Source organism: Pezoporus occidentalis, unplaced genomic scaffold (assembly GCF_034315485.1).
Source record: "Pezoporus occidentalis ecotype Australia unplaced genomic scaffold, CSIRO_AGI_Poc_V1 ctg25, whole genome shotgun sequence".
NCBI lineage: Eukaryota > Metazoa > Chordata > Aves > Psittaciformes > Psittacidae > Pezoporus > Pezoporus occidentalis.
In genome coordinates, this window is record NW_026914394.1 from 3,498,607 (window position 1) to 3,514,982 (window position 16,376).

At 40.3% G+C, this 16,376-nt stretch overlaps 1 protein-coding gene across 11 annotated transcripts in view; it reads left to right on the forward strand.

Annotated features, from left to right (window-relative positions):
* The window catches only part of ELAVL4 (ELAV like RNA binding protein 4), an 81,908-nt gene that overhangs the window by 27,199 nt on the left and 38,333 nt on the right, over positions 1-16,376 (forward strand). For all 11 annotated transcript variants that reach the window (XM_062623233.1, XM_062623230.1, XM_062623227.1 and 8 more), the window contains exon 2: positions 12,681-12,921. In XM_062623233.1, the coding sequence (XP_062479217.1) occupies positions 12,693-12,921 (229 nt within the window). In that variant the 5' untranslated portion in view covers positions 12,681-12,692. The remainder of the gene's footprint in view (positions 1-12,680; positions 12,922-16,376) is intronic.

The window sequence follows — 16,376 nt, forward strand, 5'->3', positions numbered from 1 at the left end:
GTACCCGGGTGCGTTCACTGAGGAAGGAAAAACAAACAGCTTCCTCTGGTTTTCCCTTCCTGAGGGATGCTTGGTGGGAATACCCCATCTGACCATCCATGTAGAGACCAGAAAGATTGCTGCTGGAGCAGGTAACAGCACTGCGCTTGGGCCCTATGTGTGGCCCTGTAAATGCACTTATTTAAGGTAGCTGGTTGTGTTTTGTGCACTGCAACCTATTTACTCCCAGGTTGGATGCAGTTGAAGAGCTTTTGTAAGGACATTAGGGATGAAGGAAGCTTGTCCTTCATATTTTTCCTCCCATTATGGATATCTCGTTATCACATACTGGAAAACTAGCCAAGACAGCAATGCTCACAATTTATAATTTAAGGTAGATCTGACTTTTCTTGTAACATTATGTCTAATTGCCCAGCAAGGACAAAAAATTCCAGGAACCAGCTTCGTCCCCTTGTCTCTCCTGCTGTATGTCAGGGTAGTTGTCAGAAGTCCACATTTCTCTACTGTTGTTGAAAGCAAAACTGGTATTTGTGACTTAGAGAATTATTATTGGTAGACTAAACTTCCTCAGAAGATTTTGCGTTGGGGATACTTCAATTTGTGGTTTGATTTAAATCTGGATGTCTGTGATGTATTTAAGGTGTGTGGAAGTCAACCTGTTTATAGTTCTGGTTTGAGAGGGTTGTAGTAAATTACACAGGCAAAGTACTAACAAACCTTTTCAACAGAGTTGAATGGTAATCTGGGGAGAAGGTGGCCATGCCTGCTCTCAGTCCTCCTAAGCTGGCATGCAGACTCCCATAGCAGTCAGCAGTTTGATGTTAGATAATACAAAATTCATGACTAAACGGCATGAAATAACCCCTCTTTAAGTCACTACACTGTGGTGAAGTGTTAATGCATTCGCATTTGGGATAAGAGATACTTGGAGGTATTTGCTTTCTTTTGCTCGATTGAAGGGTTTACAAACGCGGCTGTTAATTGCTGGACTTGTATCCATCTTCTACTCGTCATCCTTGATCTTCAAATGGTGGTCAGTGACTTTTTGCTGTACTATGTGCTGAAGAACTTGTGGGCTAAGACTCAATCCTGTTACTCCTGTAGAGCAGAAGGCACTGTCACGATACCATAAGAAGTAATAATGCATGTAAACAAACGTTCCTTAAATAAAACTAGGTCTAATATCGATCCCTGTATATCTTTGTTCCAAATGAAGTTACTGGCAGTAGATGAGTAGGGGGAAGTTGATTTTTAGCAGAAAGCGTGAATGCTGGAAATTCTTCCTAATATGTGTGTGCCAGCTATACTGTGGCAGTGTTGCTGTCGATTCCCTTCCTGTGAGAGCAGCTGTTCAGGGAATTAGTCTCATTGCTTGATGCAGAGGGTCCTGAAAAAATCACTACGCATCTACATTGGTGACTGTGGCCATTTTTAGTGTGACCGTCGATGGGAGCTAACTCCATGATCTAGCACAGTAGCATATTGTTCTTCAGGCTAACTGGGCCAGGATAAAATTATCATTCTGTATTTCGTGTGCTCTGTGAGAGATTCCGGAGTGCACTTCAGAATTTGACATTGTGTTTGATAATTTATAGAGCACAGTTTATATTTAACTGTAGACACACTAATCCAGGGAAAAAGAGTAGTATATTTTTAGAATCCTTCTTTTATTGTCTGTGCTTGTCATTACCCAGGTACTGAAAGAAGTGTTCGCAAATGTAGATGCGCACTGGGGTAGAAATTGAGTTTAATTTTCATCATTAATCTTTGCTATATGCATAAGTGAACGTTACTTGTGTGATCATCAAGAATCCTTGCAGCCATACATAGCCATTGTGGCCGTGGCAGTAGCCGTGTTCTCCTGCAGTGTTTTGACACCAGGCTGGACCAGGACACCTAGGCTAAATGCCTTGGTGGTCAGGGAAGCTTAGGTGGTAATACTTGTTTGAATAATGAGACAGTGTCATTTCTGTCACTGAGTTCTCCTTCTTTGAGATGAAACACACAGAGGGAGTGATTCCAGCTCTGAGTTCGAACAGTATGTATGACTGCTGTCTTGTAGGGAAAGGTAGCCAATAGGAAGGACATTAACTTGGTTATTTGGGCTTTTTTTAATACTCAAGCTGTTCTTACATGTTTAGGCTGTTAAGACACTCCTTGCTTAGTAACATCTTACTACGCTGCTGTTCTTCCAGTTGCCTGTTGACACCCAAGCAAAACATAATGTATGGGTTCTGAGTTGGGATAGCTGGAATGGTCTGGGTCCCACCATGCCCACAAGTGCCCGTTTCTGAGGACTGGGCTCCCGTTGGGCGCATTAGAACAATTGGGTTTTAACCAGGAGTATGTTATCCATGAGATCTGCTCACTTGTTTTGAAGAGAGCCTGCTGAACCCAGGACAAAAAGGTTTTAATTTCTTGATGTTGAGGATATGTTTCTTTATTCTGAGTGAGAAATTGGTGAATTCGAATATGACTTTGTTTGGCAATTTTGGGAGGCATCTTAATCATTGGAATAAGGAGGGTGTTTGATTTGGCCTGGGGCATGTTTCCCTTCCTTAGTACAGAGATTAATAGAGTTTATGTCCAGGATAAGCCATTAAGATCTGTTATTCTGACCTGTGACAGATAACATGCATGTGTACTTGGTATTGTCCTTTATTGATGAATAATATATTATTAATCTATGGTAATGGCTCTGTGAGCTTAGCATAGATGCTTTTATGCATGAGATCATTTGAATTTAAGTATTACTGAGATATTTATTGCATACAGTACATTAAAACTTACTCTCATTTAGAAGCCATTGTGTAGATATTTGTGTGAGACCATCAGAGTAAACAGCTGCCTCTGCATACTGGAAGGTCATTTCTGATCATTTTTCCACCAGAGATGTCTTAAGTCATCTTCTTTCTCCTGTTACCTGTTCATGACCTTTAAGATATTTCCATAAGTGATATTAGTGTGGTACAGGGCTGTAGGGTTACAGGTTAATTGTAGAAGAGATGTAATTTTATGTTTATTAGTAGTTCAGTTCTAAGAGAAATATACTGTTACTTTGCAGTATGCTAACATTTGTGTTGATGGAGATAAATTACGATGTTCAGCTAAGTCCTATTTTGGGGTCTGTCTTGCTTAGCCCTGCAAGCAGCAGTATCCATAGAGATGCAGTTGCCAGCAGTCGAGATGTACACATGTTGATTAGTGTTCCCTAATTGCATTTACCAGTGTGTCTTCATTAAGGTCCTGTTGAGGACAGAGCCTTAAAACATTTTGGTTGTGGCATGTGTTTTCCTAAAGCATCCATTCCTGCCTAATATAAGCCTGTCTTTGCATGAAAAATGTATTGGCAGCATTTTCAGAAGAACTTGCAGCTTAGGAGCTGAAATCCTATTGCGGTGAACATTAATGAATCTGAAATTGCTTAAGGGCTGCTGAAAATCATAGCTTTTGTTTCTAGAGCCTCAGTAGAAATAACAGCAGCGGGGGGTTGGGTGTTCCTAGGCTTCACAGAGAGCTCTGCTCTGTCCTTGCTTTGCTGTGCCTTCTGGTAAGTAGACGTTTTTAGGTTTCAGTATGGCTTGTAACACAGCTTTCACTGTCTAAACTCTCGGGTTGCAAATGATTCTAGATTATTTTCTTAAAGGGAAAAACAAAGTGGAATTGTGACAGGTCTACAGCAGCTGAAGACTTGCAGCTGTCTCCTTCTTACATGAACATGTACGTACCCGTGGGAATCTGTGCGTCAGCACGCAGTGCAATATATATATTCCCAAGTCAGTAATATAATTCAGTTACAGATTAGTAATATATAGCTCAGTAATGTACTCAGTAAACTAAACAAGTAGGTAGTGATTAGGAAACAAACTCTGAGCTAAAAATAAAATTCAGAAAGTAACCAAAAATATAAAAAGATTTTCACAATTTCCTTTGCTTTCATTTCGCTGTATTTTTAGGCTGTATGTCCTTTAGACTGGGGATCTTAGCTGTTGATCTCTGCCATGCTTTTGTATTGTTATTATCTAGTATCCAGGCTTTTGAGAAACCCTCTCCAGTCTTTCAGGGTTTGCTACATATACTTAATGTTTTCAGTGGTGGTTTGGTTTTTTATCACCATGCTAGCACAGATTTTACATGCTTTCTTTAGTCACTGTCCCTCTTTTTCAAGAAGGACAGGGCAGTCTCTGGAAGACCACTTGCCTTTGTGGTATCTGCCTAATAAAATGAAGCCCATAGAGGAAGAGGATGTTTCCATCCCATTTTGGCTTGGCGCACCAGTCAAGGAAAGATCTAAACTTCTTGAGATTGGTTTTCTTCCAGACTCCTGTAGTCTTCATATACATCTTGTAAGAACAAATAGTAGGTCCAGGTGAAAATCCAGGATTGAATAAGGAGCAGTCCGGAATAGTGAAATAAATGAAGTAAAGCCCTTGTAAAATTGTAGGTAGAGTTGCATGGTGTGAATTTGGCAGACGTAGAGGGGCAATTGAAGAGGAAATAGATGTTCCTTCAGAAGGCAGAGCCTGACCGTGTTGCCTTTGTTCCAGTACAGACCTTTGAGCAGAGGTGGCCAGTGACTCCTGGGGATGCGGCTAGGTGGGAGCCATTGATGGCCATGTCCCAGTGCAGAAGTAGGACACCTCCCTGCCAACAGCCTTTGTTATTGTCCATGCATGTGGGACAGAACAGGTTCTAAGAGGTTTTAACCACAGATAGTTGTGTAACCTGTGCAATAAAGCGGGAACGCATCTGTTTTCCTCTCCAGGTGTTTTTGACATTCGCTTTCTCCAAAGCTGTGTTTGAGTGGTGTTTGAATGCTGTGAAATCAAGGCTGTGTTCTCCCATATCTTCATATGTAAATTATGCTTAGTGGCAGAAATGGTTGCAGGCACATTCTGGTGAAACCAGTTTAAGTAAAGCGCAGAACAGCATGCTGCCTTTCTAGAAGTCAGTTTGTCTTAGTGAAAAGGATAACCCTTTTATACAGGCATAGCAGGATGCCTCTGTGGCCATCACTTAGGATACTGTTTTTCCTCACTTATGGCTTCATTAGTGCTGTTGAGCACATTTGCTGTAGACTTCCATAAGATGTTTGGAGAGCACTGAATAGCCAAAACACCTCTGAGGTTTCAGACATGCGTAGTTTCTCCATAATCTTCACAAGAGGCGGTGAAGCTGGAAACAGTGATTGAAAATGAAGTCTAGTAGAAGTTCATAAAGAATCTGAGATACTGTGAGTTGAGGTTATACATATGATAGAGCTATAACCATATTCTTCTTCTGGAAGAGTGTTTTTGTCCTTGGAAATGTGCAGTGCAGCACTTCTAGTGTGCTTCCCAGAAATTGCTATGCATGGAGTCCTTGTCCATGCATCTGCTCCCCAGCCCTGTGTGTTTCCTCTGGGCTTTGGGGAGTGCTGAGCTCTGTGTCTGGTAATTGTAGTTCTCCTCCTTCCATTTCTTGTCCCCAGAGTTCCTGCAGGAAGAGTAAGAGACCATTTGAAGTGTGTGATATGATGCCTTTATTCCTACCTTGTGTGTGGTTATTGGACTTGTAGTTCAGAGTGGTTTCCTCTGCTGATACTTCAGTAGTCATTGGTGTTGAAAGGGTTGTGGCTGATTTTGGTGTCTCCTATTTTTTTTTCATCACTCATTCCCTTTTGTCCTTGAAATCAAATGCAGAACTGCCGAGTCCATACTTCATGGAAACAGGAGACACATTTATCTGAAACTCTCTCTCAAAAGAAAATGCAGTTTGGTGCATCGTTATGCTGTTTTGCTTTTTGAAGAAGTTGTTAGGAGTGGTGACCTTAATCTCTGGGCCAGGTTTGAGGGTATGGTGTTGTGTTATGGAGCTGTCACAGCTTACTGTGTAACTTCAGCAGTTTGCCTAGATGCTTTCCTCTGGTTTGATTTTTTCCCTTCTGCAAAACTTGAAATAAAAATAACAGGTTTTGCCTTTCTATTTTTTGTCACTGTGTTTGGTACAGTGGCAGTCCCTGCCCTTACTACCCATTTGTACAGCATCTAGCACACTTGGTGCTGGTATCAGTTATATCCTTCAGGCACTGCTGTGATAACAAGTAATATTGCCAATAAACTTTGCATTCATTTCACTGCAGATTGGGGACAGATATTTTGTTTCAGCATATTCACGCAAAAGCCTCTAATGGTCTAGATCTGGATAAATGTAGCTATTAAAGAAAATAATTTTCCTCCTTTATCTCAACTGGAGCTTGCCTCTTAAAATGAATGCATTTGTTGTCTTCTCCATTTGGATCGCTTGTGTGCTCTGTACAGTTATTGCGGCCCCCATAAATGTGAGCTTGTTGACAGTGTTTGAACACCATTTCAACCGGAGTGCAGTGCTGTCTGAAACCAGGGTTTTGTAAGAAGGCTCTGTCCCAGGGACTGCTAGCTTTCTGAGCTGTATCTGCATTTAAAATACTAAATATGACTTCTACTCAAAGGAAGGTAAAGGTGGAGCATGTACAAGTCCATATGAGTGGGAAGCATGTCAAAATATGGAAGGTTAGATAATGATTTCGTTCCTGGGATATTGGATTTGCCTCCAGGCAGATTGACTCTAAAGTTTCATTTTCCTCCTTTATTTCATGTTCGTGATGTATTTATTAGGTAAATAATAGCAAATCCTAGCTATGCGGTACATAAGCTTTAATAAAAATGTAATTGACAGTGAAATATGACAGTTGTGTTACAGAGAAGGAAACCTGTACTGGAGCTGCACACTGAGTGTCATTTGCTTCTCCTAAGGTCACTTTAGAAAGAAGCCCATGCAGTGTGTGTGTGGTTCAGGTGTACCTACTTCTCCCTCTGGCTGGAGTTACATTTTTGAGCCGATGAATACTTAAAATCACTATATTTTTAACACCCCTATGGGAAGACAGCATGATCTCTCCTGAAGATCTTATAATCCAGTGCCTCATTCTGCAAAACTGTAGAGATGTGCTTAATCCCCCTCCAAGTGTGAAGCTGCACCTGAAAAGGGAGCAGGGGCATGCAGTGGCTGGTCCAGGGCTGAGGGACCCGAGCTTGGATCTGTTTGTGGGTTCCACACCTATGGACCAACCTTCTGGCTTTGGCATGGCTGGACGTGTACGGATCAGCAGATGGTCAGGTGAATGGATGAGTCAGCTCCTGCAAATGGGGTTTTCTTCACCTGAAGAGAAGTTCTTGTGGGACAGACTTGTGCTGTGCTGACTTCCATTCAAAAGAGCAGATAAGCTGGCAGTTAAAGGCTGTTTCGCATTATAGAAGGAAAACCTTTGTGAATCTACATTCATTTTCTTTGAGAGGTTTTGTTTGTTTCTCCTTTTGTCATCATTGTTGAGGAGATGGCTTTGGGACCTCTGCCATGGCACCATTTGTTTTCACTTGTAAAAGCAAACAACTTGCAATGCTAATTAAAGAGCTTTTTTTAGATAAAGTAAGAGCTTTGCATTATTTATCTAAATTCTTTTTTTATGGGAGAATGTTCCGAGTTTGTTCATTAATGAGCACTTAGAAATAATATAAAATTAGACCTCATGAATTCTTCATGAAGTGTAATTTACCATGATCATTTTTCTTGGCATTTTAGGTGCTGTGAACAGTTCATCATTCATAGATAACTTTTTTTAACTTCTAAGCCCTCAAAATGGGGATGTCTGCATGAGCCCTCCAGTTCTCATAATGTTATTCAGACTTTGAGCTTTAGGAAAAGATTGCTTGTGGTATGTTTAAAAACACTTCAGTGCTTATAAATAACACTCTTATGCTTTTTAATCGTTACTGGGTTTTTTTCCATACATTTCAAATTCATTTCTGTTTGTTGTAGAATATGGGCAGTGACGTATACGTCATTAGGATAACAAGAATGGGCGTTCATTTGCTGAATACAAGCTTCTTTCAGTGTATGTATGTGACAGTCTCTCAGTTCAACATGCAGACCTTCTTTTAGATTCCTGAGAGCAAATTTTGCAGATACAAAGCATGAATATTTACATTTATCGAGCCATTGGCTATTGCTTATGCATGCAATAGGGAGATAAGACTGTCTTTAGTCTGTGGGTAGTTCTCTAAATGATTCATTAACTGTGCTTTGTAATGGTAGATGGATGTCACATATTTACTGTAATAACTGAAGATTAATGTCAGTTACTCCAGCTTAAGCATTGTAATAGTTGTGTTTATAGATACAGGTATTCTTTGCATTATTGTTGAAGCTAGTAGTTCAGCAGGAATAAATTGGAATTAATTGAATTAATTGTAAAACAAAATAATGAAGCTATAGCAGAAGTATTTCTGAAACATTATTTGTGATGTAGGAGTTGCTATAATGGATATTTGTCGCTGATATTTTGTAGGACGGGTTATACCAAGCCTTTTGGTAAGCAGTGTTTTGCAGAAACTGGCAAAGCTTATGCTGTCTTCCCGAGCAACAAAGCATTTCTTTGTGAAATCTGTCAAACTAAAATACCTCGTACTTTGCTGATACATTACCATAGTGAGAAAAGTAGTACACCAGGAAGTCATTTTTAAAAGCAGCAGTCTGATGAAATACATCCAGAAATTGAAATATGGGTTGCCTTTAACTTACAGAATCGCAGTCTTTAAGTTCTGTCACAGACAGTATTTTTTTTTCCTCAATGTTCTAAAGATAGAATATTCAAATTATCGGTGGCTAAATTATCAGTGTCTATCAACAGTAACTGCAGCTTATTCTTCAGAGATACTGCTATCCTCTGTATAGAACATGGTGATGCAGTATTGAGAGTCTGGCAGGTTGTTGCCAAAAAATGAGAAACAAAACCCCAAACCCAAAACAAAATCCCTCTTTATCCCAGTAGCATGTGAATGTCATCACACATGACGTTTGCACTGGTATATTTCGAGACCAGTAGTAGCTGCCTAAATTGGGTCAGAGAAGATATGCAAAAGCGGAGGGATGTTGCTAATTTTAAGTGGCATCTGTAGAGGTATAATATTAATCTTCAAGGGATAAGAGTATATTTTGTTTTAAACAAATTGACTTTGGGGTTAAGTCACTGTTGGATTTTCCACCTTTGTTTTGCCCGTATCCAGAGAAGCCCTTGATGAGTTAGACAGACTTACAGCCTCCTTAAATATTTTTGTAGAATTGAATTACAACCCAATATTTTCATGTGTTAGAAAATGTTATTACCAGTAATAAAAGCATAATGAAAGTTAACTGTGTGCCCAGGTAACCAGAGCATCTCTTTCAAAGATGTTTGTATTGTGATACAGGTACTGAATTAAAAAAACCTATATCTTAGGGTTGTGGATAAAAAAAAAGGCAGCAAAATGGCATGTTGAAATTTAGTCTTTGAATAAATAATGTTGCTCTTATGTAATCTGCTGCCTGATGTGGGATCAACAGCTACTTAAAACCAGTCATCAGCAATAAATGTCCCAGTGCATGCACACTGAACTCTTAACAGTGAATATGAGCTTCAGATGTGTAGGGGAGAGGGCAGAATGTTTGGAAAGGAGAGCTAGGGCTTACCTTTTTGTTACCATCAGTAATTCCAGTGTTTACTAGTGATGTGGGTCAGTATGTACATCTGAAATAAGCGTTATCCCTTTGTGCCTGTAAGAACTTTGAATGCAAGCTCTGGTGCATATCTGCCTTTGCACAAAAATCACTCTGTAAACGGAGACTTAAAATTATGCAGTAAAAAAAAAAAAATTATATATAAAATACCTTATCAGAAACGTATTTAGTAGTTCTTCAGCATTTGCCTCTATCCATCATATCTTTATATATATAAATATGCATAGCAAATCGATTTTCAGTACTGTACAACTTTGCAATAATTTGAAGAGCAAATAAGCGCCTTGATTTTCCTTTCTAATATTGAAAAAATCAGGAAAACCTAATTGGTGTTGAGTGAGAATAACTGGGAGAAAACCTGGCACCTGGTGCAACATTAGTTTGTGCCAAGATATTTTGATGAAGTATTATAGGAGGAAATCTACTTGTTCAAGAACAGATTTTTACAGAGCAGCTTAATGTTCTGAATGTGCTAAATTATCTGAGTTGAATTCTGTTTGTTTGCTTGGTGTGGAAGGTAAGCATGCTGAAAATGTAACTAAAAAGCATTTGCAAAGTGCGTAAGTAGGACACCAGCCAGTTCCAAATTTTGTCTTCTTTCACAGATTTTAAAAGATCCAGCGTTATTGTTTATTGTGGGGGACTATAGATAGCTTTTGTGTCTGTGGCTAATAATAGACGATGTACCTTCCTCAGTGCGCTGTGCTGAAGTCCTGCTTCTGCTGTAACTGAAACCAGTGGTGTGGTATGCATATCAGCTTTAGGAGGGGCAGGATGAGCCCCTAAAATTGTGGTTTGCCTTGTGGGGTTCTTATGTTGGCAAGGATATGGTCAGATGATTTTAAATGTGCATGGGAAGCTGCAGTTAACTGTATCAGCTGCTTCAGTCATCTTCTGACTACGTCTTATTATCAGAACTGGAATTTTCCCCCCAGTTTTAATCAAGTGGATGCCGATACAGCATACACAAGCACACAGTGCTCTGCTGAAGCACATTAGCCTTGGGGTGCAGAACCCCAGCCCTGCAGTGGGCTGTTGGCAAAGCTCAGAGTTGGCATCAGTGTCTGTGGTGGGGTCACGGAGGTGCTGAGATCAAAGGATGCTCTTCCAGCTGGAATCCCGAGCTAACCAGATTTAGCAGCATCTGAACAGTTTAGTAGTATGTGTGAATAAATACATGTATGAAATCAGGCTGAGAAAAGGAGGGATGGCTGATACTGGGTAAAAGGGAAAGTCTTGAAGGAAGGGTGTGTGGGGCTGGTACAGCATGACAGAGATGTCAGCAGTGCGGGGTGCCACGTGGCTGGTAAAATTGGCAGGGGGATTCTGGTTTCGATGTGCTGATTTCTTTCAAGAAGTTGCTATTCCTGCAGCATTTATTTTCACAATGATTTTGCTGCGTTGCTTAAGGCCTTTCTGTTAAGTGCAATGTGGAAAGGTTTCTTTTCGTTTAAAACCAAGTTGGCTATTCCTGGGTTTGGTAATAAAAATAAAGGTAATTCAAAACTTGCTTCCATTGATGAAAAAGGGGATTGTTTCCTAAATGTGGCATTAAACTAACACTGGAGCATTTCCGTTAAGAAAAATAAGTAAATAAAAATAGAATTAACCAGAATATGACCTGTTCTGTGTGAGCCTCCCTCATGCAGTTAATTTTAGTATAGACACCCCCTTTTTGGTGTGTGTTTCCCCCCCCATCCTCCTGATTTGTAGGCCTAATTTGTCACAACATGTACCTCCCTGGATTTAAAAAAGAAAGCAAATTAAGACTTGGGTAATTACAATAATTACAGGATCGGATGAACACAAGGTTCAGTGTGTGTGGTGTCTTAGCCCTCAGTTCTCCCTGTTTGTCCCTGTCCCTGGGCAGTGCAGTCTCTTGCCCGGAGCATCAGTTTGCATTATTGACTTGGAGTCTTTGATGGAGAGAGGGTGAGCCCATCTGAGGGATGCTCTTCGATACGAAACACCAGTGTAGCTGCACATCGCACGCTCCACAATAGGCAGCAAAAGCCACCATTTGGATTGCATTAGTTTACCTAGATTTGAGGCCAAGATGATGTCTGAGGCTAAGATGATGTCCTTCCCTTGTCATCGCTGGTGACAGAAGGCAGGCTGGAAGCCATAGTAAAGGCATATACCTCCTATAGAGAAGACTTGAAGTACCCATGTTTTTTCTGCTTCCTTTGTCTGCCTGCGAGGTTTTTGGATTTAAACTTGTATTCTGCAGATAAACATGCAGGCAGCTTTACTCACGTGACTGGTGGCACTGGTGACAATGGGGCTACTGTCGTGCACGCACTTTGCTAAGCTGGGTTTCTTTTTTGTCATTTTTTTTGGAAAGGTCTATTTGAGTCTGTTCAGTGAAAATTGGGAGTTTCACATTTCCAGATAGACGTGCTTCTTAAAATCCCAGCCTGCGCCTGATAAAGCCCATCTCTGATTAAACCTTTTTGATTCCAGTAAATATCTGAAGACCTTTGTATCTCTGAAGATTGCAAATCCAGGGCTTTATTATTTAAAGAGGTGTCAGTTCGTTAGTGAAAAATATAACTGGAGAATATAGGTCATCACTGGAACTGGTAAATGGTATGTCTTGGGACACTGAGTTTATTAATTGAAAGCAGTCTGAATGACAACACGTTGCAGATTGACTGTGCCTGGTTAATGTTGTTGTCATTGCACTCTGTGATACAGTTATTAAATAGGTAAAATATTTTACCTTTTTATATGGAGCCATACACTTACTTCATCTGATTTAATGGAACTGTAATTTTAATTATGATTATTACCTTAAATTATAATTAAATTTATGTGGTTTAAATTTACATTTGTGAAAATGGCTGTGTGATGAAAGCAGAAATCAGCTTCGCATTAACAAAAAAAGAAGGGTTTTTTAACTGCATCTTAGTATATGCTCACAGCCAAAGACTAGCATGACCTACTTTGCAACAATAACAGAGGAATCAAGCCGGGTTTTTTTGTTGAAGTATCTAAATTGGCCATGAATGCTACCTACTCATTCGTTTGTAAGTATCTTTAAAAATAGCTATTGTATCTATGAAACTTAAGGGTTTTTTTCCTCTTTTCGTTTTATTTTCATGTAGATAATTAGCACCATGGAGCCTCAGGTGTCGAATGGCCCTACTTCCAATACAACCAATGGACCCTCCAGCAACAGTAGAAACTGCCCTTCCCCCATGCAGACAGGGGCTGCTACAGATGACAGCAAAACCAACCTCATAGTCAACTATTTACCCCAGAACATGACCCAGGAGGAGTTCAGGAGTCTCTTTGGGAGCATCGGTGAAATTGAATCCTGCAAGCTCGTGAGAGACAAAATTACAGGTAAGCGCTTCATGATGTTATCCTCGTGTGCATCAGGGTCAGTTTACATCTGGGGTCAGCAGAACCTTGGTGCTTACATTGCAAGTGCTTAGCGCAGGGAATGCTGCAGATACTGTGGTAAACCTTTAGTTTTCAGTGGTAGAGAAGAGCTGTAAGAGAAGACCCTTGTCTTTCAGCCTCCATACAGATCTGAGGGGAGGTATGAACATTGCCAGCCTTCGTGCATGTGACACATTGTGCAGCTTCTTGCCGCAGAGCTCAGAGGATGGCATTACCTTCCTGATCCTTCTGGATTTTATTTAACATTAACTTGTTGTAAAAGGGTAGTCTAAAGGCCTTGAGCCAGCTGATCATTCCTAATTCTGACTACTGCCTTTGAACCTCACCATACCTTCATCAGAATTTTGCTTATTAGAGCTGTGAAGTGAGGATGGTTCTGCATGCCCATCACGGTTTGTGTACCACGGTGCTCTGCACAGCAGGGCTCTGTAGTTGGGTACCACTGCTCTGGTTTTCATTCTGACATTTGTGGGTATTTGGTAATGAACTCTGTTCCCTGAAAATACTTCAGTTTGCCGTGATAGTTTCCCACATGAAACAACACCCATTGGTAAGGTGCCTTCAGAGTAAGAAAAGCCTCCCCTTACAGATCATATCTCAAACAGGAGAAATGTCTGCACTACCACTAGAGGAGGTGTGGACAGGTGTAGCCTGCTCTGTATCCTTGCTGCCTCAGCCAGGGATTCACTGATGCACAAGATGATAGGATGAACAGTCAGCTTTTATAGCTTGCTTTATAGGTTAGTTTTATAGGTTGTGTGTCTGCTTGCACCGTAGGTGGGAAACAGCTGAAATTTCACTGCTGTTCAGTGCATCACCAGTGCTGTTATGTTTAGCACAGAGAGCAGCAGCCTTGGGAAGGAAAGGGTTCCAGAAGAGGAGCTCTCTCCTCTCAGATGCACTCCTGGCCGCTTGGGTGTGCACTCTGGAAAGAGGCCCCATGTAAAGATGAGGAATTCAAATGCAAATCTTCATACCTACTTCCGTAACAGCCTGGCAGCTGTTGTTATTGGCAGCATTAGGAGGATCTGCTTAATGCTTTTAAACATGCAGTGCTTCTTTTTTATTTACTTCCTGACATACAGCAGTGTTCTGGTGAGCACAAGGCACATAACAAATGGCAGTAGCTGCAGGGCAGCTCAAGTTCTCAGAACCGTAGTCCGGCAGAGCTTTCTTCAGCACATTGACCATGATGTATCTATTTCAGTATCTCTTCTGATTTGGCCACAGCTTCAGGGGTGTTAAAAGGAAGATTGAAAAATGGAATTGACTTTTATTTATTCTTTAGGTGTTTTCCTACTTAAAACCCAATTGCTTAAGCTCCCACTCCAAAATTTGCCATGCAAATAACTGAAGTCCTATTCTAACTGGCCAAGTATCATAGTGTGACATAGCAACCTTGATATCTGCCACCAGACCAGTTTAGCTCCATACCATTGTTCTTCTAGACTGAAAATAATCTGAGGAATTAAATTGTAGGTTACTTCAGTTATTTCAGACAAAAGTGAATACCTAACCCTCATCTGGAGGAGGCTAGTGTGCCTAGCTTGAATTTTGATCATGGCAGGTCCAGTGTTTTGTGAGCTTTATTGCTTTTCATATCACTCAAATTCATGGTGGTTCCCTTGCAGTATAGTTTCAAGACTTTAAATATTGTGTTGTTTTCAGGGAATTGGCTGTCTTTGGACAGAGAGCCATTACTTCATCAGCTAGGAACAGTATTCTTTTTGTTTCATTCCATCTCCAGGCTTTTGTTTCTATATTTGAAGATGTGAGAAGTTCGCTATATGATTTTCAGACATTTCTTGAGTGGTTTTTTGCCTGTGCTTTTTCTTTCCATGCAAAGTGTGTAAATCTTCACGATCAGTAAAATGCTTTAAAGAAATCATTCTTTATAATAATTGGATGCTTTGAGGACAAAAGAACCATATTCACAAAGGAAATTCACCCTTCAAAGTCTCAGTGCCATTTCTGAAAACAGAATTTAATCTGCCAGGGTTTTCAGGCCTGTTATCAAGGCATTGTGCAACATTGCTAAATTTTAGGATGCATGTTCATTCCTCACATTGAATTCCAAGTTAGCAAATCGAATGTGGTCCTCTGCCAGGCGCAGTCCGTGTTTTTAAAGGTTCTTAGAACATTAACAAAATGGAAAGGCACTGAGGTCATACCCAGCTCATCTTTCCGGATCGTCATGTAAGTGTGTTCTTCATTAGGCTCTCTGAGATTTTATGGGTGTTATTGGGAGGGGAGGGGTGGAAGTATGCCGGTAGCCTGTTACAGGGATGTCTGGCTTCTCAGGGGTGTTCTGCTTTTTCATCCTTACTAAAAATCATTGTAGATGTTCTGACAGAGAAAGCTGTGTTACAGAAGAAACAGTAAATTCTTACGCTATTTTTGCTGAACTGGTGGAAGTCTGAAACAGTTCAGGTTTCATCTGAAACAATTTAGGTTTCATCTGCTTTGGGGTTTTTCATTGTTTGTGTTCAAAACTTTGGTTTTTATACATCTCACCTAAGTGTGCGCTGTTGCTGTGTGCCTCTAGCCAAACACTGGAGCTGTTTCCATTAAAAATGTGGGTTGTCTTCATAGATAGTAGATTTGTCTCCTCCTTGCTAAGGTAAAATATCAGGTAAATCAAGGAAGGCCAGAATAAAAAGATTGCTTCCAGAGAAATAGAGAAGGTCATAAACCAAAAAAAGTCATTAAATAGTTACCCTGGCATAAACCATATTAGAGAATCTCAAACGTATTTCTGGGGCTAGATAGGATTGAATTGCTTCATGGAAAAGATTAGATTTCCCCTGTCCTGTTAAAGAATTGTACAGATTTTTGTGAAATAATGCTTTGGCTCCCAAAGTACTGTGTTTTTTCCAAGGGGTTCAAAGCTAAACAAGATCTTCTAAATATAGAGAGGATCCCTTTGAGAGGTTTTGATCTGAACTTTTGTATTTATTTTAAAATCGGTTAAACAATATGTGTCAGGACTAATCTGCCCCGAGTCTTTCTGCAGGCTTAGAACAGTAGTAGGGTTTTTGAAGGAAATGGATTCGTGATGTTACCCCTCGCTTTGGAAAGACACATACTTAAACAGGCATATTCCTTTACTAAAAAAATATGCTAATTTGGTAGTACACCGTACTGAGTTGAATAGGAATGACAGCTTCTAAGACAGCCTTTAATTTGGTATTCAAAACCAAAATGGTAAACTTCGGTTTTGTTTGGTAGCTTCTGAGAACAGGCAGGATATACAGTAGCATTTTTGAAAGATGCTAATGACTTGAAAGAGGAGATGGAAGTCAGGCATACATTTTAATTGTGGGGGAGGGGTTGTGATAGGAAAACGGGGGTTTTTTCACTGCAGAGATTTTAAGGGAACGAGGCAGGGAAAAACA